Below are 26,875 nucleotides of genomic sequence, written 5' to 3' on the forward strand. Positions count from 1 at the left end.
TTCTCATCTCAAAATATTTAATTTTGTTTTGAAAAGGACACACTCCCGGCTTCCCTCCCTGCCACATCACTCCAGCCCACCAGCAGCGACACATTCGCACGCACACACGCACATAAGGCCAATGGGCTACGGTCTGCTTCTGCCCTCTCCCGCTGGGAAGAAGGGCTTTTCTCCTTGCCGCCTTCACCCAGCAAGGGTAAAGGGGAGAGGGGCCCGCTGGAATGCCGGCTCCCAGGGGAGGACGCAGAGCCCCACACACTCTATCACATGCACTTAGAAAAATAAAACCAAGTGGTGTTCTGACATCCCCAACACCGTAAGATAGCAATATCCACCTGGAAGTCATCTTTGCCATTTTCTAGAAAAATTTATTGCACTTAATCAACAGATGTTAAAGGAGCTCTGGGGTGGGGCTTTGCCACGAAAACCAGGGGTTCCTGGCCCTTTGTGTTACGGGGAGCAGAGCTCCCAGGGCCGTGGATAGAGAGCTGCCCAGCACAAAGGGGCCCTCCTCTGCTGGTTCCCAGGCCTGCCACCCCGCCTCAGGCTGGAGGACTGTATGAGCTGCCTGCCCAGGGCCCCAGCAGCCCCCCTCAGCAGGGCGATGCTTACCCAGTCAAGGGTCACTGCCCAGTGCTCTCCCCAACCTCAGGACCCGGACAGGCAAACCCCTTCCTTTGGCCAAGGTCCTCCACAAGGTGCTAGCCATCATGAAAGCTCTCTAAATATATATATTTCTATTTCTCGATATACATTTATTATATGTATATTCTTTCAACATTCTAGCTCATTCATGATTTGTCTGTTCTGAGGTTGCAATGAGGCTGCCACAAAGCTGAAGACAGGGAGCTTAGGAAGGCATGTGCTTCCCAAGCGATCATAAACTGAACGGGAAGCCATTTATGCTGGCTTCCCTAGCCTCCAGTGCTCCTTAGATGTCAAAGATCTGAGCCCAGGAGCCGCACTCTTTGGCTGTCGGCCCCAAGGAGGGAGTCAAGGAGACTCCCAATTCCTGACAGATACTGAGCAGGCAGCAGCCCTCTCCTGCTCCAAGCACCCGTTTCTTAGGCCTGGGAAGGAGACATGCTTTACCTGAGCGCTCCTCTTCCCCAAAATGTCAACCTTCCGTGGACCCCTCCCATTCCTGTCCCTGCCAGGCTCCTGACTCCAAGGAGCTCTTCTGAAAAAGGCCTGCAGCCACACTCTTTCCAAGTAAGCACTTTGGGAAGGAACCAGACACCCACTGCCTGGCGGGAAGGAAAAGGAGGGCACCAAGCAGGCAGAAGGTGAGACAGAGAGGAGAGACATCAGCCATCACTCCACCCGCTGCGGGGGGAACATGGACACCAACCAGAGATTAAATGTCCATCCTTAAAACAAAACACAACACAACACAAACCGTATACTTTCTGGCCAAAGAAAATGAAGAGCGTTTAAGCTGGAGGCTCTTCTCCTAATTACAAAATGAGAACTGCCCTCTTGGTGGGTAGCCAGACCAGACAGAGGTGTCCAGGCGGGCGAGCTGCCCGGGGCAGGACACTGACATGCCAGATGCAACGGCCCTGTTGTGGTTACAAGAGAGTGAGAGTGAACACGGTTTTTATAGAACCACAAAGTCAAAATCAGGAGGGAGGGGGTGGCCTCCCTTGGCCTCAGGGACCCTTGTCAAGTACCCAGAAGGGCAGGTGTGCAGGTCCCTGGAGGGCTGTGGCATTCCCCTGGGGTGTGGTCCATGGTCAGTGCATGGTTTCCCCCGGTCTTAACATCTATTGTGAAAAGTCTTTCAGGGTCAGGGCCCAGGACTCGGAGCCACCACTTTAAATAAAGCCAGTGGTAAGTACGACAAAGTGCGCCTGTCACCTCTGACCCCTCTTTACCACAGGCTACCCGCCCTGAGCAAATAAATACACCCATCTCCAGGTGCCCCAGCTGACCACGGTGAGCAGAGGCTTCCACGGCTTTCCTCAGTGAATCTTCCAGGTACAGCCAAAGGACGACGGAGTCCGCCAACACACGAGGAAGGAGCAGCTGGGAGGGGCTGGAGCCACAGCTGCGAGGACCTCTGCCCTCCACACGACAGCCCGGCTCATGTGGGTGGCTGGTATCTCCTGGGGACGCAGACGGAGGGGCCCCTAGCCCGAGTGAATGGCCCAAGAGCTAAGCTGTGACCCCTGCAACCCCTCACTGGGTCCTGTAGGTTGACACTCCGGGCAGCTCGCATGGGGGAGGGATCCTGAAGCGAGAATTGGGAAGCCCTCTTCTGTTTTTAGGGAAAGTGGACTCTGGCCTGGCCCACACTGGAGAGCAGAGCAAGAAAACAGGGGAACTTCTTGGGAAACATGCCCCAGCTCTCCACCCACAGTGTACGGGGCCGTGGAGGCCGGTTTTCTAAACACCATGCGACAGGGCATCCTGGCTCCAGGAAGTTAAGCTTCCTAGGCGAGTGGGGGCGGGGGGTTCCTTTGAAATCCAAGATCTGAGCATGATCACTGGGTAAAAAGAAAGAGCAGGCTCCAAGGCCCAGTGTGGTGGGACAAAGAAGTTTCAGGGGGCCTCCACAAGTGGCCTGGAGAAGAGGAGATGAAAAGGCCTCCCTCTGCACTGTGGTCAAGATTCGGAGACCAGCCGCCCTGGGAGTCCCTCCTCTGAAGCAGATGAAACATGGGGAGAGCCCCTCACCAGGGCCGCCTCCCTGGCTTCCAGGCCTTGGAGCCACAGGAGCAAAGGGGTGTGGGAGCGAAGAACAGCTGGGTGCACTTCGGCTGCAGGCCCCAGACCCACACCCCATCCCAGGCTGTGCAGAGACCCTGCTCCTGTGGCCTGGCCCCCTCTGGGAGGAGCTGCTTTGTCTTTCTACCTCTGAGGGAGATGGGAACGGATGTGTCTCTCGAAGACTTTCTGGGGAGGGTGAGGTGGGTGACAGACACGCCCCACCTGGAAATGCGCCCCGCTACCTGAGAAGACATCGGGCGACAAGGATCATGACTCGTTCTGTGCAGACAGGCTCAATGGCCCAGGCCGGAGACCGGGGGAGAGTCAGGGAAGCCTGAGCCCCCTGTGAAAGGAGCTCTGTACCCCAGAGGTCCCCTTCCGATTCAACTGGGACACCCAAGGATCGAAACTAAGGCTGATTCACCCATCTACGTAGATTCTCTCGCACCCCCACTGGTGAGGAGGCCGGCCCCCCAGAGAAGTCGCCACGTGCGCTGGCCATGTGATAATGAAGCTTGGACGTGAACGCTCCTGGAGCAGGTGTGCCACCATTCGACCGTGACGAGTCATAAGTCTCCACGCGTGCGTGGGGTTTCAGGGAGCCCCCAGGCAGAGGTCTGAGCTGCAGGCAGCGCTGCCCGAGCGGGGGCACGGGTTACAAGGGCCCGTACTTGGTCTCATACTTGGACACGATGGTCTTGCACTTGCCCACCTCCTTGCGCAGCTCTGCCACCTCCGTCCGCAGCGCCGTGTTCTCCTTCTCCAGGAAGGCTGCCCGGATGGTGATCTGGTTCTCCTTCAGGCGCCGGGCATCCCGGGATCGTTTGGCCGCTACATTGTTCTTCTTGCGTCTCGTCCAGTACTTTTCGTCCTGTGGGGAAGTGTCCTCTGTGGGTCTCTCCTCTTCCCCCATGAGGGAACCCAACCTTTCCCCTCCTACCAGCACCCTGCATCCCAGATTCCTCTTAAAACTCATCTGGTGCAACCAGCCAAAAGCTTGGACCCCAGGGAAGGAGCTGTGTGCGCCAAGGACACCGAGTGGCCCTAACCTTTCCCCAGGAAGGTGGAATCAGAAACAAAGTCCTTGGTGGGGATGTGCGGTGGAGGGAGGGGGTTTTGCTGATCACTGGCTCTGGGCTACTTCAAGAGAAAGCACTGTCCACCCCTTGCCTCACTTTGGCGTTTCGGTCGTGGCTAAGGGCCTGCACCCTGTGTCCAGCTCCCGGAGTTTAAATCTTAGCTCTGCCACTTCCTGGCGGCGGAACTGTGTGAGCCCCTTAGCCTCTCGCTGTCTCCTGTCCCTCATCGGGCGATGAGGGATGTGGGATAGTAACGGTGACTCCGGCACAGAGCCGTCTGGGGAATAAACGAGTTATTGTGTACAAGGGGCCTATGATAGTGCCCAGCGTATGGTAAGGACCACACAAATGTCTCCCATCTTCACTGTCACGGTTACTGAAGCCTCAGAAACCTCCTGAGAGGCGGGAATGGACAGATGAGGCAGCTGAGGCCCGGCGAGAGCTCTAGGTGGCAAAGTGGAGTTTGAACCCAGGTCTGCCTGATTCTAAAGCTTGGATGAAATAGGTTCCTTTGAGTTTTTCATAAGAAAGGATGGAAAGACTACAAAAAAAAAAAAAAACCCTCCTCTCCCTCCCACTCTCCGAGTTCCTACAAAAGCATCAGCTTGAAAGCTGCTTGCTTCTCCCTGGGGATGGCAACTTACAACTATCTTTTGTCCTTCAAAGCAAGGGCTTGTTCAACCCTAGTTCCTGTGGCCTAGTGAGCTCTCGCCCGAAGGCTGGGCCAAAGCCAGGGAAGTGGGAACATCACCACGGTGGCGGCCGGTAAGAAAAGACAGAAGCTACAGGGAGTCACACTGAGGCCAAATGTTACCTGACTCCCTTTCTTTCTACCAACTGCTGCAGGATATGGCTCTGTGCTCTGAACTCATGCCTTTCTAAACAGTGTCCAAAGGAGAGAGGGTCCTCCACATAAAATCGAATGGGAGAAAGCACAGCCCCTCAGCTCTTGAACCTTCATTCATAACAGATATCAGGTTACCTTCTGCTCATCGGGGACAAAGACCTTCTTGGCCTTTTTGATCATGGGCTGGGGCTTCAGGTCCTCCTCTGCAAACTTGTGCTTCCGAGGGTTGAAGAGCTCCCCGCCGGGGACACTGGAGAGGACCAGGTCAGCAGGGTCAGGATTGAAGTTCACATCCACCTCCACACAGTTGGGGTCAATGGGACTGGGTGTCTCCCTCTCCTTTTCCAGGGAGGATTCTGAAAAACACAGAGGCAGGTGGTCCTGAAGCAGCCCCCTGGACAGCAAAGACTCATGTCCCACACCCAGACACCTGCTTGAATCTCAAGGTTGCACCAGCCTCTGCCACTTGCAGGGAAGAAAAACCACAACAGCATCAGCCTCCAGGCTGGTATAAGTGATTCAACTCAAGAACACAAATATGGAAAGAATTCTTTCCTGTAGGAACAAAATGCTCAAAAGGAAACAGAGGCCCTCGAAAAAGACAGGATTTTCCGATTGTTTTTTCTTCCCCCCAGAAATGTTAAGCAAAACATTAAATCATTATACCCCCTTAACTTCCTGTGGTTTCAAGTTCTCAAATAATGAGAAACAGCTGAATTTCTCTGTGAACTATTATGGGCTAGGCACACAGACTGAACAACAAAATGGCTTCCATTTTTTAATCCCTTGGGACAGATCAGTCAAGGTGCTCATTCAGTCTCGGGACAACTCTCAAAGGCAGACAGGTGTTAACCTCATTTTACAGATGAAGAAACTGAGACTCAGAGACACAACCTGGTTGTCCCAGGGTCACACAAATGGTAAGGGACTGAACTACAATTTGAGTCTGGGTCTGGCTGACTCCGAATCCTTGTCTTTGCCGCCGCTTTCCGGCTTTGTAGTGGACATTGGATTTAAGGCACTTTCAGAACTCAAAAGACTGTGCATTACTAGAGATAAGTTATAAAAAACAGAACAACATACTTTTGGCCTGCTCATTCAATGCTACTGATAGGAGTACACAAAATATGTGGTCAACAGATACTTGTTAAATATCTACCATATGCCAGGGACTGTCCTTGCAAAGACAAAAGTGCACAAAGCAAGTAAAAATCCTTGCCTTCGTGGAATGTTATTCTAGTGGGGGAAGGCTGACATTACACAAGATAAATTAAAAATATCTACAAGAGCGTTGGATGCCGTGTGGCTATTTGGGAGGAGAACATTTCAGAGTGAACATCAAGTGCAGCAGGATGTGCACAGGCAGGCAGTGGTCTGCAAGAAACAGAGAGGCAGCCAATGTAGCTGAAGTGGAAGGATGGGAGCAGAGAGTAATAGGATTGGTCGAGGACATAAAATACAGGGCTTTTAATCCCCAGAAAGCAGTGGTTTTCAACAGGGGGTGATTCTGTCCCACAGGAGACATGTGACCACACGGGGAGGGGGAGGGGTTCCGCTAGCATCTGTGGGTAGAAACCAGGAATGCTGTTAAACATCCTGTAATGCACAGGACAGTCCCTCCCTCCACCCCAGCAAAAAAAATGATCTGGTCCAAATGTCAATAGTCCCAGTGACTTTGACTTTTTCCCTGAGATGGGAGAAGCCCCTGGAGGGTTCTGAGCAGAGGGGTGACATGATAGGTTTTCACTGGATCGTGCACATAAACTCAGTGGATCCTATTAGAGGGGGTTAATTACTAAAAGGGCTGAATACCAGGACAGTGAATGACCAGGGACCCATGTGGTAACTGTGGGAGTACCGCAGCTGCCAAACCCTACACCCGCAAGACAAACAGCCAGGGTGCCAAAGCCTGACAACTAGGACTCCCACACCCTGCTGGGACGGGCAGCCATGGCTGCAAACACTTTCTACATTGTATGGCGGAACCTACAAAGACTGAATGTATACACGTCTGATGACCCCAGCCCATAGAAACGCACAGATGTATTTACCAAAAGACACGCATGTAAATGACCATGGCAGGGCTGTGCATAACCTACAACTAGAAATGCCTCAAACGCCCATCAACCATAGAATGGATAAACGTGCTATGATCATACAATGGAATCATTCAAGCAACGAGAATGAACAAACTGCTATAGGTACGATATAAATTTCCTCACAAATTTGAGGAAAGGCAGCTAGACAGAGCATACATGCTACTTGTGTCTTTTAACAGAAGGAACTGAAAAATTAAAGAGAGGGAATTCTTTCATTTCTACCATGTGTATAATTCTTCATAAAACTTATTTTACCTGCATTGTGGTTTTCTTTTGCCACAGGAGTATTCCATAAGCATGTTTTGTAGATGTATTTTGTTAGCGTAAAGAGATTCTGATGCCCATGTAATTTATATGTGTATTATAATGCTAGCTATAGGCACCTATAAATGTCAGACTATAAACATAATTATAATGGGCAAAACAAACATAATATATAATATACACACATATGCAATATATAATTCCATGCATCTTTGGTGATGGAAATAAGGATAGTGATTACCTCTGGGCAGTAATGACTGAATTGGGGTCACAAGGCATTTCTGGGGTACCAATAGTGTTCTCTATCCTGATCTGTGTGGTAGTTACATGGGTGGGTTCACTTTGTGAAGATTCATCGAGCTGTGAAATGGGCACTTCTGTATGCCAAACTTCATCGAGAAGGTTTACTTAGAAACAAAATGGGGGCGCCTGGGTGGCTCAGATGGTTAAGCGTCTGCCTTCGGCTCAGGTCATGATCCCGGGGTCCCGGGATCGAGTCCCACATCGGGCTCCCTGCTCCTTGGGAGTCTGCTTCTCCCTCTGCTTCTCTCTCTCTCTCTCTCTCTCTGTCATGAATAAATAAAATCTTTAAAAAAAAAAAAGAAACAAAATGGGGCACCTGGGTGACTCAGTTGGTTGAACTTCTGACTCTCGGTTTTGGCTCAGGTCATGATCTCAGGGTCGTGGAATCGAGCCCCATGCGGGGCTCCGTGCTCAGCTCAGAGTCTGCTTGATATTCTCTCTTTCCCTCTCCCTCTGCCCGCCCCCTGCACTCTCTCTCTAAAATAAATAAATAAATAAATCTTAAAACAACAACAATAAATGAGGCAAAGGACACCTAGATTGCCTAAGGTATAAAATGAGGACTCATTTCCAGCTCTGTCCCCTTCCCACACACGGACCCAGCCTTCCGGGACAACCTGATGAGCACAAAAATGAGCTGCCTTCAAACAAGAATTCAGCTGGAATCAGCTGAAGCCTCTAGATCGAATCAGTTTACAGGAGAAAAACAAGGGGCAGAGGAACGTGTTAAATGGCACTATAGGGATATGGTCAGAAAAATCTAGCATGTGCAAAACTCGACAGGACCAATGACTCAGCGTCTTCAACAAATAAATTGCAAAGAAAAAAAAGAGGGGATCCCATAGATTACGAAAGATTTAAGAGACGTAACTAAATGAAATCTGTGCATCTTGTTTGGATCCCGATTCAAACAAACTGTAAAACAGTAACATTTTTAAAAAGATTTATTTATTTGAAAGTGTGTGCATGCGTGCACGGGGGTGGGCAGAGAAAGAATCTCAAGCAGACTCCCCAGGGAGTGCAAAGCCCAACATGGGGCTTGATCTCATGACTCTGAGATCACGACCTTGCCAAAATAAAGAGTCAGACACTTAACTGACTGAGCCACCTAGGCACCCCTCTAAACAGTAACATTTCTGAGACAACTTTTTGGAAATTTGAATGCTGATGGATATGTTGTCAATTTCTTATGTAAAACTGGTATTTTTGTTATGCTTTTTAAAAGAACCCTTACATTTTACGTACATATTGAAATATGCACAGATGAAATGATATAGTATCGAGGATTTTATTTTACTTATTTTTTAAAGATTTTATTTCTTTATTTGAGAGAGAGTGAGAGAGCACAAGGCGGGTGGGGAGAGGCAGAGGGAGAGGGAGAAGCAGGCTTCCCACCGAGCAGGGAGCCCGACGCGAGGCTCGACCCCAGGACATCATGACCTGAGCCAAAGGCAGACGCTTAACCAACTGAGCCACCCAGGCAACCCCAGGATTTGATTTTAAATAATGAGGTGAGAGACTGGAAGAGGTTATGGAATACAAGATTGATTATGAGTTAAGAATTATGAAAGGTGAGTGATGGTTACATGAAGGTTCATATAGTAGTCTCTGACTTTTGTATTTAAAAGGGCTTCCAGGGGCGCCTGGGTGGCTCAGATGCTTAAGCGTCTGCCTTCGGCTCAGGTCATGATCCCAGGGTCCTGGGATCGAGCCCTGCATCGGGCTTCCTGATCAGCGGGGACTCTGCTTCTCCCCCTCCCTCTGCTTCTCCCCCTGCTCATGCTCTATCTCTGTGTCTCGAATGAATAAAAAAAAAAAAAAATCTTAAAAAAAAAATAAAAGTGCTTCCATAATAAAAAGTTAAATAATAAATAAAAATAAAGCATGAGAATTCCTTGGGGGTGGGTCCCCTGGGTTCCATACCAGCTCCTGGGAGCCATCAGCCTGTAACTGAGCCTGCAAAAACCCTTGTAGGGCTCCCTGAGACAGCAGCCATGCCTCCTCTGAAGGGTTCGTGTCCAAGCGGCAGGAAAACCAACCCATCCACCCCAAGAGGCAAAACAGAAAAAGGACAAGAGGAAAAGGGAGGAGTCCCGGAGATGATGCTTGTCCTGGAAGCAGGAATGCCTTCCTCGTGCCAGTGCCTAAGCAGTACCTGGCTATGGGGTCAGGCATCCGGCTTCAAGTGCTGCCTCCACTACCTACCAGCTGTGTGACCTTGGGCAAGTTACTTCTAGTTTCCTCCCCCTGTAAGAAAGGTATCAGAGTATCAGTCTCCTAAGGTTCTTGTGAGGATTATGTGTTAATGCCTGGCATGGAGTAAGTGCTAAATAAATGTTAGCTGGTACTGTTGTTGTTGTTGTTGTTGTTGTTATTATTACTACTACTACTGCCCGAGCTGCCCAATAAGCTGTGGCAAAGTGCATGCAGACGGAAAGAGCAGTGCTGAGGAAAAGCAGCATGGGATTTCTATCCTGTAAAGCCTCAGACTGGAAGGGCTCACTCCACTGTGCCAGCCATCTGCAGCACGCCAACCCACAGAAAGGCCCCGGCTGCACTGATGTGGCTGCTGTTTGCGTCGCCAGCCTCCGGGGACTGTGCTCAAGGATTTCTCCACACTGCAGGCCCACCGGGACCTCCTCTGAGAGAAGGGCCTCACTGGGTGTATGGGCTCAGCAGCCCTCAGTGGCAACTGGGTTTCTCTGGATGGGCCAGGTGGCCAGGCACCCACCTGCGCTGGACGCGGTTTCAGAGGGCTGAAAGACGGCAGTGGAGGACGGTGGGGAGGCCGTGGAAGAGCTGGCCGACTCCTTCCCTTCCAGCTCGGCCACAGGCAGCAGCAGGTTCTGGGCCAGGTGGGTGGGGCTGGCGGGGATGCCATTCTCCAGCAGGAACTCATCCAGATCCATGTACTCCAGGTGGAAAGACTCGCCGTCGTAAGGGATGGTCTTGTCCCAGATAGGGGGCATGAGGGAGGCTGAGACGGCCATGGTGCTGGCTGCCGCAGCCTCGTCTTCCTCCAGCTTTTCCTTCCCTTTTTCTTTATCTGCAGACACAAAATCTGTGCTGAGACACCACACAAGAGGGTAATTCAATCTCAGGAGGTGAGCTGTGCACCTCTCGGGGCTGACTCCTCTCCATCTGAGCCCTGGTGCAGCCCATCGGTTTCAAGAGCCCACTCTGCTCCCCAGTTATAACCCGTTGTTTGACCCAGGCCCACTGGTCTCCTTCAGAGACGGCAGTGTGGCCTCACCCATGCCCGGGCTTCCCAGAGTGTCCTCCACAAGTTCCGGGGCCTGATGTGGTCCCAGGATTAATTCAGAATAGGCTGTGGGACTGGCATCTGCGGGAGAGAGGCTTCAGGGAGGGAATGGAGTTTCTGATTATCTTAGTAATGTTTTAGGAAAGGATATTTTAAGATTCTTCAGACCCAGAACTTTTGTGTTCTCCTGCCCTGTCCCCTCCAGCCATGCTTCTCCACAGGAACCCAGCCTGGGGCTTGAGTCCCAGCTTTGCCACCCACATGCTATGATGTGTGATTTTAGCCACATTACTTAACCTCTCTCAGCCTCAGTGTACTCTACCATAAATAAGGATAAAGTAGCCTCTTTGGTGGAGACTAAAGATTAACATATTTTTTTAAGATTTTTTATTTTTAAGGCATCTCTGCACCCAGTGTGGGGCTCGAACTTGCAACCCAGAGATCAAGATTCGCATGCTCCATTGACTCAGCCAGCCAGGTGCCCCTAGAGATTAACATTTGAAAGTGTCTGGTAGGGTTCCCGGAACACAGCAGGCATTCGTTATCGCTGTGAGCTCATTGAGGGCAGGGACTATGCCTGATTCATTTCTACATCTCAAGGACCACTACAGGAGCAAGCTGAGGGAAAATGGGCATACTGAATGAAAAATGCTGGGTTTGCAAACTGACTCCCTTTAGGTTTAGCGGATAGAGAGGGCCTGGAGCTGTCTTTTCAGGACTTTTTTCAGAGCAACCATTTCAAGAGACCTCTATCCCTGATTAAGCAGAGAAGACTGAATGCAGGTTTTCTGGGAAGGACAGGGGTGGGGCTGAAGAAGAAAAGATTGTTCCGGAAAACAAAAAAACAAAAAAAAAACAAAAACAAAAAAACTTGTTCCCATTCAAAGCAAAACTAACTGATTAGCGCGGCCGGGTTCCCACCTAATTGTCTCAGCCCAAAAGCTATGCACGTAGGTATCCAAGAAAGGGCAAATTAAGAAAAAAAGATGAAAGAAATGTGACAAGGTTAGAAGGAAATCAAAGTGACAGGGAGGCTAATCAGGGAAGTGGGAGATAAAATCATGACAAGTTCATAATGGGCTTTCAAACTGAGGGAGACAACTTTGAACTCTGGATTCTGAAGTAAAAAAGAGAAATCAAATATGATTATGTTAGAAATAAACCAGTCATGCATGGACTCGTAGACCACAGCCAGCCAAAAATCAGCCTGTTGGTCCAATAAAAATGGACACAGCCAGTGTGTTAAAAAGGTGGAAGTTTTGACAAACAGAATTTGGTCACAGCTTCTAACCTGAATTGTTTCAACTGCCTACTGTACCAAGCTTTGTTTTTGTTTTTAAAGATATTATTTATTTATTTGACAGAGAGATAGAGAGAGAGGGAACACAAGCAGGGGGAGTGGGAGAGGGAGAAGCAGGTTCCCCGCAGAGCAGGGAGCCCGATGCAGGGCTCGATGCAGGGCTCGATCCCAGGACCCCGGGAACGTGACCTGAGCCGAAGGCAGACGCTTAATGACTGAGCCACCCAGGCGCCCCTGTACCAAGCTTTGGTTTAAAACCAAACGGGAAGTAAGAAAGCCAAGCTCTGGTGGGCTGGGTAGGCCAGATGGCCTCCCTGTCCTCCTCCTCTGAGGTCCTGACTCTACGTTCTGTTCAGAAACGACTGAGACCCATGTTGGGTGGGATCATGGGGCTCAAAGGAGGCAGGAAAAGGGAAGGGACAGAAAAACAGCCATACTGAAGGACAAGTAACAGTAAGTTCCAGGTTTTACCTGATGTAAGCAATGAAAAAATATATTTTTGAAGTTTTTTTCTTTCTTTTTTTTTTAAGATTTTATTTATTTGACAGAGAGAGAGACACAGCAAGAGCGGGAACACAAGCAGGGGGAGTGGGAGAGGGAGAAGCAGGCTTCCTGCTGAGCAGGGAGCCCGACGCGGGGCTCGATCCCAGGACCCCGGGACCATGACCTGAGCCGAAGGCAGACGCCCAACGACTGAGCCACCCAGGAGCCCCGAAGTTTTTATTCTTTTAATTTATTTTTAAAATTTATTTATTTATCTTTATAAATTTGAGAGACAGAAAGAGAGCACCAGCAGGAAGGGCAGAGAGAGGGAGAAAGAATCTCAAGCAGATGCCACGCTCAGCAGGAGCCCGATGCCAGGCTCGATCTCAGGACCCTGAGATCATGACCTCAGCTGAAACCAAGAGTCACATGCTTAACCGACTGCACCACCCAGGCACCCCTAAATTTATTTTTAAATAAGCTCTATGCCCAACGTGGGGCTTGAACTCAAGATCCCAAGAACAAGAGTTGCATATTCTATTGACTGAGCCAATCAGGCACCCCAAAAATATTTTTAATCAGTTTTCATAATTTTTTAATAAATTATAATCAGAGTTTTCATTATAAGAGATGATAAAGGACTAGGCCCATCGCATAGTCACAGGGATGGACATCAGTGGTTGCCAGTGATACAGTAAAAAGCACCAGACCAGGCTGAGAGCTCTAAGGCTTAGCTAGGTGACCTTGAGGAAGCATCCTCACCTTCTGAGCCTCAGCTTTCCTCATCTGGGAAGTGGGGATAATATCTTACAGGACTGCTATGGAAGACTAAATAAGATTATGTCAAAGTGCTTTGTAAGCACTGTGCAAATGTAAGGTAGAATTATTGTTATCAATGGTTGACACTTGGTAATCTTGAATAAGAACTTGAGAGATGTGTACACCTGTTCCAGCATCTTGTCTCATCCCCACATCTGGAATAAAGCACTGCCTTCAAAACAAAGAAAAGGGTCTGTGCACATGAGGTTCCAAAGCAGGAGGGGAGAGCCTGGCCTTACCTGAGGTGCTGAAGCTATTTATAACACAACAGTGACAGCCACAGAGAAGGGAACCTCAGAACACACCCAGGAAAGGAAGAAAAACAGCGTTTTTTAAAAAAAATTAATTCCTCAAGACAGGTAATTCACAGAAGGCTTACTCTTCCCAAATCCTTGAACTACACTGATGGTTCTTAGAAATTCAAAGATCTCAGACTGAAAGCATACCTGAGTGCACCTAAAACCTCACAATAGGTGGCATACCTCCTGTGCCCTGAACCTCATGTTCTCAGACCAAAAAACAGGGCCAAACCTGCTTTCCACACAGTCTCCACGGACCTTTGTGGCCTAGGAAACAAGGCGCAGCCCAGCCCTGCTACAGTGGCCTCAAAGTCTAGGGTCAGCCCCAAACAACGGGGTGAAGGTGCCACAGTGGCCTCATTTTGACCCTCATCCCTCTACCTGCCTCGCCCCAACCTCCCCCTGGGAAGGCACCTCGAATCCCTTCTCCTGACACCCCCTCCCCCACCTCAGCAGCAAAAAATCTCCTGTGTGTACCTAGTAGTTGGGGATACGCACACGCAGGGATGAAGAGAGGTCCTCCTCCCAGAAGTTGGGAAGTCTATATACAAAGACAATCTGCCACCGTATATCAGGGATTCTCAAACTTTGGTGGACTTTGGAATCGCAGAGGTGGGGGTGCTCCTTCAAATGCAGATTCCTGTCCCAGCAGCGGCAGATTCGGTGGGCGAAGGGTGGGGCCCAGGAACCAGCATTTTCAACTAGCATCCCAAATGATTCTGATGCAGGCATCCCCAGAGAAGGCGCCCTGGAGCGTCCTTTAATTGGCAGCTACGAACCCCTTCGGCCTCCTCAGTAACCCCTACACGTCGCGGGCGCCGTGAGGCTGCCGGAATGAACCCCCTCACCACGACCCCCACCCCACCCTCTCCCTCCTGCCCGTTCCCCGCCAACCCCCATCTGACCTAGCCTCTCTCCAGTCACCCCGACCTTCTCCTCCCAACCCCTTGCCTCGCCCTCCAGGCCTCTCCGCAGGACAACTACACCCTGACCTCCGACCTCCCCGGCCACGCCCTCGCACGGCCCCGCCCCTGCAGAAACCCCGCCCCCAGGCGCGCGCAGACCCCCCCCCCCCACCCCGCCTCACCGAGGCGCGCCTCCCGCGGGGGGTTCTCCATCAGCTTCTTCAGGACCAGTGGGAAGGAGCCCGGCAGGCCCCTCTCCCCAGCTGCGCGCCCCGGGCCCGGGCCCGGCCCCGCCTGCGGCTCCACAGGCGGCTTCTTTCCGCCGCCCGCGTCCGACATCGTGCCCCGCGCTCTGCTCGCGCGCCTCGCCTCCCCCGCCCGCCCCCCGAAAGGGGCCGGAGCCGTGCGACCCGCAGCAGCTGCCGACACGGGCAGCTACTGCGCAGGCGCCCAGCGGCACCCCCACCTCCCTCCATCCCTACCCCGCCTGCGGACAGGCTCTGGCATATTAATTATTCATGAGGCCAGGCCAGCTTCCCCGGATCGCGGCTCTGGATTGGTCTGCCCTGTAAGTTGGGCAGGCGCAGCCTTCCGGGCCGTGATTGGTTAGGACGCTGGGGTTAGCGCGGCACGTGTGGGGCCAGGTGAGGAGCAACGCCGGAGGCCCCGCCCCGTCCGCCTTTGTGTCACCTGATTGGCGCCTGCTGGAGTCGGAGTCATGGGCCCTCTTCGGCCGCAGCCCCTTACCCTCAACCCGCGGTCTCACCTTCGCCTCCCTCTTCATAACCCCCGCCCTCCTCCCAGACCACCGCAGCCGTTCCCTCTTCCTTCTCATCTCAATCTCGCCACCTCCCGGACGCGCCACCAAAGGGAAGCTGGGTAGGGCGTGGCGAGGCTGGCCGGGGGAGCCCATCAAATCGCCCGCTCGGGCCGCGCGGCCTTCCCCCCCGCGGATCACGTGGAGCCGCAGCCGAGTCTAGTAGCGGGGGGAGGGGGAAGAGGAGGAAGGCGCGCGGCAGCCAATGGAGGGCGGGGGCGGGGCCCGGGGCGGTGCACGAGGCGTAGCACGTGCGAGGCTGCGGCGGGGAGGGGAGGGGCGGGCCTTTTTGTTCCGGGGACTCTGCCCGGGGTCGTGGGACAGGAACGCAAAACCCAGCGTGCACCCACGACCCAGAGGTTGGCTGAGGGCAGGGCTGCAGACGGCGACCTGCCCTACCCGTTGGGTTGGCCCGAGCTAGCTTGGCCGCTGCTGCGGGGCGGAGGGGCAGGAGGCGGGGTGTCAGGTTCCCCACTGATCCCGGTTTCTGGTGCGGGTGTGGCAGCCAGATAAATACTAGCGTGGAGGGCGCATTCTTGAGGCCCGCGGGTGGAGAGAAAGGGCCGGCCCTGCGCCAGGGCCCGGGTACACGCTTCCGTCCTCCCACTTACTAGCTTACGACCTTGGGAAAGTCCAGTGGCTTCACTTGCGCCTGCTTCCTCATCCATAAAATGAAGGGGTTGGGCTAATCTGTAAACTCCTAAACAGCTCTGCAATTCTGTTCCTCTCTAGGACTTTCCCTTCCTTTTCCTAAGGAAAAACGAAACAAAACAAAATTCCTTTACACAGAGTCCCGATGACACACTTTGTGGGCGAACGTCCTCTTAAAACACAAATACCCTCTGGGAATGCCTCAGGAAACCTGTGAAAGTGTAAAATGTGAGAGGGTACGCAAATGTGGAGACGGTAGAGGAAGCTAATCCCAAACAGGGCCCAGAACTTTGTACCTCATTAGAGCTCAAATCACACTCTGCTTTGCACCCAAACAGTACTAGACTCTCCCTGTCTAAACTTCCCGGGTGGGGATGGGGGCTTTGGCCTGTTTATCTGGTTTCTCACCCATGAGCCTGGACCTTCCAGTAGTCAGGCTGGGGAATGGTAGAGTGCAGTCCTTGGGGCATGGGATAGGTGTGTGACTGCCAACACCCGCCTAGCTGAAAGCTGTCCTGCTGATGCAATCAGAATTTTGCCATTTTGCCGGGAGTTGAGGAGGAAAAAGAAGTTGGGGCCCTAAGCAGGCCTGGAAAGCAAGAGGTTTGAGGGGATTCTGGGAAATGGCTGGGACAGGCTGATGGCATCTGACTCCAAATTCAAGTTCCTACTGCTGTGCGCGTTACACTTTGGTCAGTTCTGGCTCATACCTCCAGCCGATTGCTTCACATCTCCAGGCCTCCTTTCCTGTTATAGCAAATGGAGTTAGGACAGAGTCTACCTTTGAGGTTTCCATAAGCCAATGCACTGCACAACTGTAAACCTGCAACAAATGGTAGTTTTCATAATTTTACTAGAACTTCATGGGTACAGATCTGCATACAGCTCGTGGTGTATACCGATTCTCTGTTTAGTAGAAATACTAAATTGTGCACAGAAAATCTGTTGCATTGGGAACTTATTGGTGGGAATTACGTATGTGGCTAAACAAAGATATCTTTAGGGGGTGCCTGGCTGGCTCAGTTGGTGGAGCATGGGACTCTTGATCTTAGGGTTGTGAGTTTGAGCACCACATTGGATGTACTTAAAAATAAAATCTTGAAAAAAAAAAGATATCTTTAGGAGAAACCGACCTAGAGGTTTTCAGAAACAAATTTCAAAGAGTAGCCCAAGGAAACTGACATGAAGCTTTTTCAAAAATGGCTGGTTTGGCCATGGAGAGACTTGCTGCCTTAGAGTTAAATGTCTATTTTCATGGCGAATGTGACATTCTTGAAGGGGAAAACAATTTTCAAGGTATTAGAGGAGGATTTGCAATAATTTAACAGTGGAAAGTTATAACATTTGTTTATAACGAGGGTGGGTGTGGTAGGAAGGAGTAAAGATTCAGATTTCTTTGTAAGCTAGTTATCCAAAAGGCATAATGCCAACTCCGTTTACCACCCAGCCTGGAGCAACCAAACTAACAGGCAAGGGACACTTGTGTCCCTTGTGAGGAGCAAGACAAGCAGGTTGGGACTTTAAAACTCAGTTTTGAGGGGCACGTGGGTGGCTCAGTCAGTTAAGTGTCTGCCTTCGACTCAGGCCATGATCCAGGGGTCCTGGGATTGAGCCCTGCATCAGGCTCCTTGCTCAGCTGAGAGTCTGTTTCTCCCTCTCCCTCTGTCCCTCCACCTGCTTATGCTCTGTCTCTCTCTCTCTCTCTCTCACATAAATCTTTAAAAAAATAAAACTCAGTTTTGATTCCATTCTCTTTTCGTGTTCTGACACTCCCCAGAAAGGGTTTTTTTTTTTTTTTTTCTTTTCTCCTGGATAACCACAGGGTAAATGGTGTGTCACAAACACTGCGGGAACATTACGAACATGTCCTCTCTCGTGCTTGCTTGTAAGCTAGGAGGTTAGCTGCGTTGTGGACTGGCAGCATTCAACAGCACCACCCTGGAGGCGGGGTGAAAGCCATTACATTCTGGGCTTCCCTCTCCAGCTGACCAGAGAAGAACCATGGCAGCCTCTGTCTACCCCGTCTCCTGTCAGTCAGTAAAGTGGGAATAACAGTGTGGCCTCACCCCTTCTCATAGTGGAGGAATAGATGTTGTGAGAATTAGCTGATTTCCATAGTGTGTGTGAGCCCTACGAAGAAAAAAACTCCACAAAAAGAACATGTCATTACACGGTTAAGACTTTAAAGGTATGAAGTGGTACTTCAGTGTTCTTTAGTGGTAGGGTTTCAACGCAGTGACTTTTTGAGGGAAGCATGGTTTTGGGGGGCAGGCATGGGTTGGGTCTCCTCCCCTCAGCTGCTGACTAGCCACCTGGCCTTGGGCAAGTGACTTCTCCTAAGCCTCCTGTTTGTTGCTCAGAAACCGTGGTGGAGGGCGCCTGGGTGGCTCAGTCGTTAAGCTTCTGCCTTCGGCTCAGGTCATGATCCCAGGGTCCTGGGATCGAGTCCCACATCAGGCTCCCCGCTCAGCGGGAAGCCTGCTTCTCCCTCTCCCACTCCCCCTGCTTGTGTTCCTGCTCTCACTGTCTCTCTCTGTCAAATAAATAAATAAAATCTTAAAAAAAAAAAAAAAAGAAAGAAACCGTGGTGGATATGCTTACCTCACAGAACGGTTATGAGGATAATATGTGAAAAGCAATCTCAAGTGCCCACCTGAACAGTGTATGTCATGGAGTGGGTGGGCCACTACCCTTCCCCTTCATTCAGGTTTTGTTGGGTCAGGAGTAGAATTATTTTGGGAGGCTGGGTTCTAGAGTCAAATCTACAGCAGAGACACGGATGTGAAATATTCCATTTTCCAGAGCTAGACTGGCTTTAAATTCTCTTTAGTGCTTCAGAAACCTGCTAACCAACCCAAATTAAAAACATAATTGAGGGGTGCCTGGGTGGCTCAGTCGGTTAAGCGTCAGACTTGATCTCAGCTCAGGTCTTTTTTTTTTTTTTTTTAAGATTTTTATTTATTTGAGAGAGAGAGAGACACAGCGAGAGAGGGAACACAAGCAGAGGGGGTGAGAGAGGGAGAAGCAGGCTTCCCGCGGAGCAGGGAGCCCGATGCGGGGCTCGATCCCAGGACCTTGGGATCATGACCTGAGCTGAAGGCAGACGCTTAACGACTGAGCCACCCAGGCGTCCCTCAGCTCAGGTCTTGATCTCAAGGTCATGAGTTCAAGCCCCGCATTGAGCTCCACACTGGGCTTGGAGCCTTTTTTTAAAAAAAACTTACTAAAAAAACCCCAACTTAATTGAGCATATGCAGAACAAGTGCCTTTCATTAAGGCACAATACCGATTCAGAGTATTATTATTTAAATTTGAATTTCAGAGGAGCTATAACTCCAGCACGGGAGCCTTTGGCCAGATACTACCACAAAGATCCGTTTGGCCACATAGTCAGCATCCAGTGGGACAGCACCTCTTCCAATCTTCTGGGTTTACTCAGCGTGGTGTATGTGTAAGAACAGGACAATGAGAAGGCTTCCATTGAGCTCTCACAAAGCCCAGTTATCTGTGGGCTTTGCCAGTACCCAATGCTGGAGAGCACAAAACTCGGTTCAGGGTAGTAACTCTGTAAATATTTGTTGGCTCGCTTTGTTGGCAGGGCTGGTAGGAAGGTTGACAAAATCTTTCAGAGCCAAGTCCTATACATTTGGAACGTTATTATTAAATAACAGTCATTGTGTTGATTCATGGTGGAACCTGGAATAAAGAACGTGAGCCATCCTTAATGGCAAGTCCCCCAGCACAAGCCTGGCCCACAACTTGCATACCTGTGGCTGCATAGTTCTGGGCTGTGGCTTGTACCTTGGTATCAGTGTGTTCTAGAGGAGAAGTGGTAGGTGGAGGCTCTTCACTAACTCTTGCCCATCTCTTCAGTACGAGTTTCCTGTTTGGCTTTGCCTCTTGTCCACTCCCAGGGTTCGGATTACAGATGGAGAGCTGCCCCGGGAGTGCCATTTCCAGAGAAGCCATCACCTCCAGCCTCTGCCACGTCTCAACGGCCACTGACAACCACGGTTTCTCCAGTAAAATCTGCATTGATGGTGCAGTGATAGGGTGTGGGCTCTGGAGCAGACCGTCTGGGTTTAATTCCCGCTTTGACTACTTCCCTGTGTGACCTTGGGCAAGTTACTTAACCTCTCTGTGCCTGAATGTCAAAAGTAAACAATTCAGGCACTCTGCTGAGAACAGCCCTTGGCACCTAGCAAGTGCTCAGTTGAAGTTAACTCAGCCTAATTGTATAGTGGGGCGGGGGCAGGGATAGGACAGCTTCACTCTTTAGGATCTTCAAGGCCCTGCATGTTCTCCCCTCTGTGGGTCTCTCCAACCGCACCTCTTCCTTCTCTCCCTCCTTTGCTCACCTTCGGCAGCCACAGTGGCTTTTATTCCTCAAATACGTGTCTTTCCTGACCCAGGAAAGGGCCTTTGCAGGTGCTGTTCCCTCAGCCTGAAAGTTCTCTGTGTTCCTCACTCTCCCTCACTTTCTGGGCCTCTGCTCCCATGTCACCCCCTCAGAGAGCTGGCCCTGACCCTCCTCACTGCTGACTGTCAGTCTCTCCCCACTGGAATGCAAACACAGGCGAGGGGGCAGTGTTTGGGTCATTCACCCCCAGGCCACAAGTGTAGCAAACACTCACTAGGCGATTGGATGACTGAAGGAGAGCCTGGGGAAAGGAGGAGCCTGGCCGAGGGCAGAGCTGGGTTGGAAGCCTTGATAAGTATGTGGCTTTCCCTTTCCTGAGCATCCGTCTCCTCATCGTGGAACGGATGATCATACCTCCCTCGCAAAGCCACTTCACAAATGGTAACGAAAAAGCTCACACTCAGGAAAGGTGGCTCTTAGAATTAGGATTCATTCCTGTGGCAGCCTAGCCTTGGGTCAGGCTCATGGAGATGCAAAACCATCGGCAAGGGCCACCCCTGGACACACCATTAGTTTCTGACACGCGATAGGAATGAATTGATCACGTTTCTCGGTTCGGTGATGGTGGGGAACAAATAGGAAAGAAGGTTCTGAGTCCCTAACGGGGGAGCCGAGAAGAGGGGCTGGTCCACACACTGGCCCCGAGGGGAGCTGATCCCTCTGAGTGCATTTCCTCACCATTTCCAAGTGGTAGGATTAAAGGAGCTAACGTGCCCACTAACGGTGAAGTCCCTGCTCCCCCTCCTCTTCCCTGAAGGCAAACTTCACAATTTCTCTATTTCTCTCTGGTTCTGCCAGGCTGGGAGTGGAGGCAACCACATGGACTTTTCCCAAGGCCCAGCTCAGGACAGCCCAGGCTGCACTGAGTCTAGCTCTTGGCCCGCTTAACCGAGTCCTCCAAGGGGAGGACGCCCAGGCCCTTCCTGTGCACCCCTGCCTCTGCCCTAGCAAGTCCCACTGGGATGCGGCCTATCATTCAGCCCCTACTCTGGTCAGCACAGCGGGCATGGGTAGGTGCAGACAATGGCACCATGGCCCTGGAGCCTCAGCACGGGTTTCCAAGGAGACAGCCCCGGGTGCGTGTATGTGTGTGTGTGTGTGTGCGTGCGTGTGTGCACACACGCTCCCACAAACTTGCAACATCCAGTCCTTTCAAGGAGAATATCCGCGGGAAGGAGAGTAGAAAGAGGGGAATGGAGGGTCAGATTACAAATGTGATGTTGGCGGAAGGAGCATAATGCCAGGCCCAGCGGCTCTTTGTCCCTCACAGAGAAAACAGTGCAGCACTTCACAGTTTGCAGAGGCTTTCCCATAGGATAAGTCAGCCAATCCTGGCAACACACCTGTGAAGCAGGCATGCTTTGTATTTTGTACAGATTGGGGGTAGGGGTCTGTCAAGGATACCGTGCTGGTGGCCCACAAGTGGTTCTAGCCAGAAGCTCCCTGAGGCCGGTACCCTGCCTGCCCAGCTCCAAGTGAGGGCCTTGTCCCACCTCCGGGTGTGGGTTCATGCCCCATGGCTCCCTGCAAAGGAGGCCTGAGCGACCAAAGCTGGTAGAAAAGTGGGGGGGGGGAGCAGCCTCTGAGCACAGCTGAGGCCCCATGGGTTGAGGGAAAGATAAGATGTAACAGTGTGGCTGAGAGAAGCAAGGTCCTTCCAGAAGCTGGAGAAGAAAGTGAGAGAGAAAATGTGTAACCTGAAACAGAATCACCTCAGAAGAGGATCCCCCAGAAAGAGCAGGGGTGGAAACAAGAATCATCCTGAGGGATCAGGAACCAGAGACAGAGGGGAGGGAAACTGAGTCAGGACCCCCTCTTTTGCCAGACATGGATTTGTCTGTCCTCAGGAAAATCAGTCAAACTGTTGACCAGAGTGAGGGGCCACCAGGTGGCCATTGTGACCTGAAGCCAAGGGAGGCTCCAGCCTGGTCAGCTCTGCTAGAGAAATTCTGCTTGACTAGGGACAGGAAAGAAGTGAAGGTCTGTGCAGGCTGCTGGGGGACCCAGGGACAGCAAGAGGGAGAGGGGTCCCAAGGCTGGGTCTCAGGCAACATCTCTGAACTAGAACACGGAGTAAGAGGCTGCAGGGAGAGCAGGGTCTTGTGAGAGTGCTCCTGGGATTTCTCGCACTCTGCAGGGGTTGCTTCTAAAATTCCCTCACACTGGACCCAAGATATGCTCTGCACGTGACCCAAATGTGTGCTGAAGAAAGTGGGGAGTTTGTAAATAAGCCTCAGACCCCTGTGCAGAAACCACCCCTTTCACACCAAAGCAAAGGGTGAGCAATCCTGAGGGCAACTAGCTGTTTCTCTTGTCTTCCTCCCATTGAGGTCAGATGCCAGGGTCGGGGGACCCAGGGGGAGAGACCTTATAAAGTACTTGCTACATGACTGCTGGAAATTCTAGTTCTGTGTAGTATATGTATTCTTTTTACCAAGGGATATTGGTTTTCAGGTAGATACGTTTACTTTTATAAAAGGGAGAGGGGCACCTCGCTGGCTCAGTCTGTGGAGCATGCAATTTCTGACCTCAGGGTTGTGACTTGGAGCCCCAGGTTGTGTGTAGAGATTACTTAAAAATAAAATCTTAAAAAAAAAAAAAAGCTGTGGAAAGTCTGGGAGCTTTGGAAAGTGGTGATGGTGGGTTGGGGTGAGTGAGGTCTTTGTGGGGTGCACTCACCCCTTTAGCTCAACCTTCATCCCTTCATCTTATGTACCTATTGGCATCTGTCATTCCCCTGGGACCTCATGCTTCTGACCCTCAGTGAGATGCCACATGGGGAAGTGATAAGAGGTGGCATGAGCCTCTGGTTCATGACCCTTGGACCAACCCAGCCATACCAGACAAACTGATCTTCAGTCAGAACTCGCCAGCTCTTGGGAAAGCTCTGCCTGAGAACCTGGGCAAGTCCCCTCGGTGCTGGACCCCGCTTCTGCCACCCACAGTAAGCACTGGGGACTTTCCGGCAGTCGCAGGGCTCAGGGATCAGCTGGGAGCCAGTGGGCAGCAGCTGCTGACACATTTCAAAAGCTTTGTTATCCTGGTCCAAGGAGCAGTGCCCCGAATCGCCCTGAGAACCCTTTTCTGCCCAGCCATGAGGTGTCCCTGCAGAGCTGCTGTCCACCCAGCTGCTCCCTGTGCATGCGCTGGGCCATCCCGAGACACCTTACCTTCCTTGGGTGTCTGGACCAAAAAGGGAACCCTCTGCCTCTAGCTTTTGGAAGGACTTCTAGCATCACCCACCCACACGGCCCTTCAGAGAGGGCAAGAAAGTCAGTTGCGGTTTATCTGCCGGGCTAAGTTGAGGGTTTCCCGAGAAGTTGGGCTTCTCCTGGTTAGCAGCCGGGGTCCTGAGGCTACAGGGCATAGGAACTCCTTCTCGGATGCCCGCCTCTGGGGGTGGCCCCGACCGGCCCAGCGTTCAAACCACAGGGTGTGGTCTGAGGGGCCTGGGCCCAGAGCTCTGTGAGAGAGCCCGCAGGGACCCTGCCCTGAGCTCGGGGAGCCACCTTCCCCCCTTGGGCAGTACCTCCTCACTCCCCAAGGGGTGAGAAAGAGGGCAGGGCCTGTGGTGTCTGTCCTCAGGGTCCGGAGTTTGGGAATGGCTAAGAGTCCTTTGGAAGGAAGTCCTGGGGGGACAACGGGGCTCTGGTGATGAGACAGATCAGGTGCCAGCACAGCAGGATGAGGGCGAGCCCGAGAAAGGTCCCCTGAGGGGACATGTGGGGCTCCTAAGTCAGACTCCGGCAGCCGAGGACGGCTGGGCTCCTTTAAAGGCTCATGTGGATTTTGAGCCCCTGACATCTTAGAACAGAAGAGATTTGGAGAAAAATGGATCAGGAGGGAGCACTCTGAGCAGGCTGGCCCTAACATCTAGACATAGGCTTGCTTCTTAGGCAGAGCTCAGGAGACACCTGGTGCTGGCTGCTGGCTCTGCGCCCCCCCCCCCCACGCCCCGTCCACGCCCTCCTCTGCGGGCTCCCTGGCCCTGTGTTTGCCTGTGTCTCCTAGGAACTGGGGCCGCGAGCCCGAGGTCCTGTTACATAACAGCTTCCATCCCATCCAGGGGTTCAGCCCTCCAGCGAGCGGGAGCTGAGGCAGGCGAACGGAGGAAGGAGGGAAGGCTCTTCTCCAGGCGCTGGAGACAGTCGCTGCCAGTCCGCCACCACCCCAGCACGCAGAGGGAGGGAACTTAATAAACAGCGTTCGGTGCATTCTCTCAGCAGGGCGCTCCGGTCCTGCCCTCGCCCCACGTGAGCACCGCACCTGTCAGTGGCCACACGCTGGCCACAGCTTCCCAAAGCTAGCAGGCCTGGGAGGCGGCCCCTGAGTTGCAGTGGCACTCCCCACTGTGTCCCTCTCCGCACCCAGCCCTCCTCCTGCCCGGGAAGGGGCCAGGGGCAGACCCTCCCCAACTCGGAGATGCCCGTCCTGCCACTGTGCCTGTGACCGAATCCCCCTCCCCGCGCCCCCCCCTCCCGCCCCCAGCACATGGGCAGCCAGCCAACGCAGGCCACCCTCGTTCCTACCTGTCCTCTTCTCTGGCCAAGGCAGAGAGTGCTCCAGCAGGGACTTGAGGACCTCGGGCATGTCCATGGCAGGGGCCACTCCAATCCGGTCACAGCTCGACATGGCCCGGCAGGAGGTGCTTGCTCGGGGAGTTCAGAAGCTGCTCGAGACGCAGGAGCTGGCCCAAAGCCGCAGGCTCTGGAGGCGGGCGGGGCGGGAGCCCGAGGCAGCCAATGGGCAGTAGGGGCCCCGGCCCACCCGTCCACCCCCGGCTCGGCCCCCTGCCAGCTCGGGCTGCAGCCAGGCCTTCCCTTCCCGCTGCCTGGCAGGGCGGGCCTGGCCCTGCGCCAGCCACAGCACGTGGAGCCACCGCGCCAATCCTCTCACGGAGAGCCCGGCCTGTTACCTAACTTTGCAAAGGCAAGTTCTCCCCCAGACCGGGAGCCATAACCAGGGCCTGACAGGTGAGAACAGGGAGAATGCTCCACGCCCACGGCAAGCGTGCACTGCACACTCAGGCACACTCGGCCGAGGGGACCTGGTGGCCCAGTGCAGCAGAGGGCAGGGCAGGCCATGGAAATCAGTGTGGGCCGGGACCTGAGACCTGGCACCCCAGGCAGCTCAGCACAAAGGACATACTTTGTGTTGGCGCACACTAGCACAGGAAGGCGCCTCATGCATTCACCCGCAGCTTGTGAGCCTGGAGGGGTGGTTGGCCTGTTTCGAAGCCGATACCTATATGTGAGGCACGTGTGTCCTGCAAGCAGGTTTGCATGTGGTGTGGGTAAGTGGGGATTTGCACCATCTGCAGAGTCTGAAGCCTGCTCTCCTAAAAGAAGTGAGAAAACCTGCAGCCTGGGATTCCTTTGGTCTTCTGGGGAGGGGAAGAGCGGCAGGGGCCCAGCAGACCAGCCCTGGGTGGGCAGGCAGAGCAGGCACCCCTGAAAGGAAGCAGCTCCGCAAACCTGGCTTAGACTCGTCTTGGGTGATGTCCTGCTTCCCAGCCCATCCGGCAGACCTCGGTGGCAATTGGCTGTTTGCTCTCTGGCCCTCTCTCCAGGACATTGGCCTCTGTGGTCCCCAGGCCACCTGAATGTGTGGTCAAAGCCAAGGTTCTGTATGTCCGCCTCCACCGAAGACCGACATCAGACTTGGCTGGCGGGGTGGGGGTAGGGGGATGGTGTCAGGCTCTCGATTCTGCCACACACTGATGTGGGATCTTGAACAAGCCACACGGCTCCTCTGGATCTCAGTTCCCAAACTCCTCAGTGTTGTGACCTCTGAAGTTCCCTTCAGCTCTGGTTCCATGTCTCTGACGCTCCAAATTGGATGCAATAAGCATTTGGTTCCCTGCATGTGGATGATTTCTAGGCAGTTCTTCACTGCTTTCCAAAACTCTATTTTGCACAGAAGCAAAAGTTCTCCAGGAATCTCTCTGGCCTCTCCCCTCCCCAACAGCCCTCTGCCTGTCCTCTAATTACCCTCCCTTCTTCCCTAATAGCCCTCCCCAAACTATGCTCTTTCCCCCAGTTAATTACAAATTAATTTTAAGTTTTGAATACAAAAAACATTATATGGTGCAAAGCTCAACCCTTTTGATTTCTTTTTTTTTTTTTTAGATTTTATTTTATTTATTTGAGGGAGAGAGAGCGAGAGAGCATAAGAGGGGGTAGGGTCAGAGGGAGAAGCATATTCCCCCCTGAACAGGAAGCCCAATGTGGGACTCGATCCTGGGACTCCGGGATCATGACCCAAGCCGACGGCAGTCGCCTAACCCACTGAGCCATGCAGGGGCCCAGCACTTTTGGTTTCTCTTCCTGTCCTTCCTCCCTATTCCTCTTCCTCAGAAACAAATTTAGTTTCTTATTTATCCTTCTAGTGCCCTTTGGTTCTGAGACACCGGGCGGTGAAGGTGAGGTGGGCCTGGTGTGCTGGCGGCCTCAAGCTGAGCTGGGATTTGCAGGCTGGGGCTGACTGAACCACTCCTTGGCCCAAGAACCCCCTCACGTGCTCGACCGGCTCACCACAAAGGTGGAGTGGGAAGGTGTCCACAGAGCACGACTCCAGAGGCAACAGGAAATGCCCTACATGTCTCAAAAACACCCA

General features: G+C 52.5%; 1 protein-coding gene across 3 annotated transcripts; it reads right to left on the reverse strand.

Moving 5' to 3' along the window:
* Positions 1-25,016, reverse strand: TEF (TEF transcription factor, PAR bZIP family member). 3 transcript variants are annotated; one of them, XM_027593867.2, is made up of 4 exons: positions 24,790-25,016; positions 10,036-10,350; positions 4,774-4,994; positions 1-3,583 (listed from the first exon to the last, which is right to left on the reverse strand). In XM_027593867.2, the coding sequence occupies exons 1-4, from the start codon at positions 24,890-24,892 to the stop codon at positions 3,368-3,370; spliced, it is 855 nt and encodes a 284-aa protein (XP_027449668.1). In that variant the 5' UTR covers positions 24,893-25,016; the 3' UTR covers positions 1-3,367. The 3 variants fall into 3 exon arrangements, with proteins under 3 accessions (XP_027449668.1, XP_027449666.1, XP_027449667.1); XM_027593865.2 differs by lacking the exon at positions 24,790-25,016 and adding an exon at positions 15,063-15,311; XM_027593866.2 differs by lacking the exon at positions 24,790-25,016 and adding an exon at positions 14,555-15,055.
* Positions 25,017-26,875: the final 1,859 nt, after the last annotated feature.

This window comes from Zalophus californianus, chromosome 9, assembly GCF_009762305.2.
Source record: "Zalophus californianus isolate mZalCal1 chromosome 9, mZalCal1.pri.v2, whole genome shotgun sequence".
NCBI lineage: Eukaryota > Metazoa > Chordata > Mammalia > Carnivora > Otariidae > Zalophus > Zalophus californianus.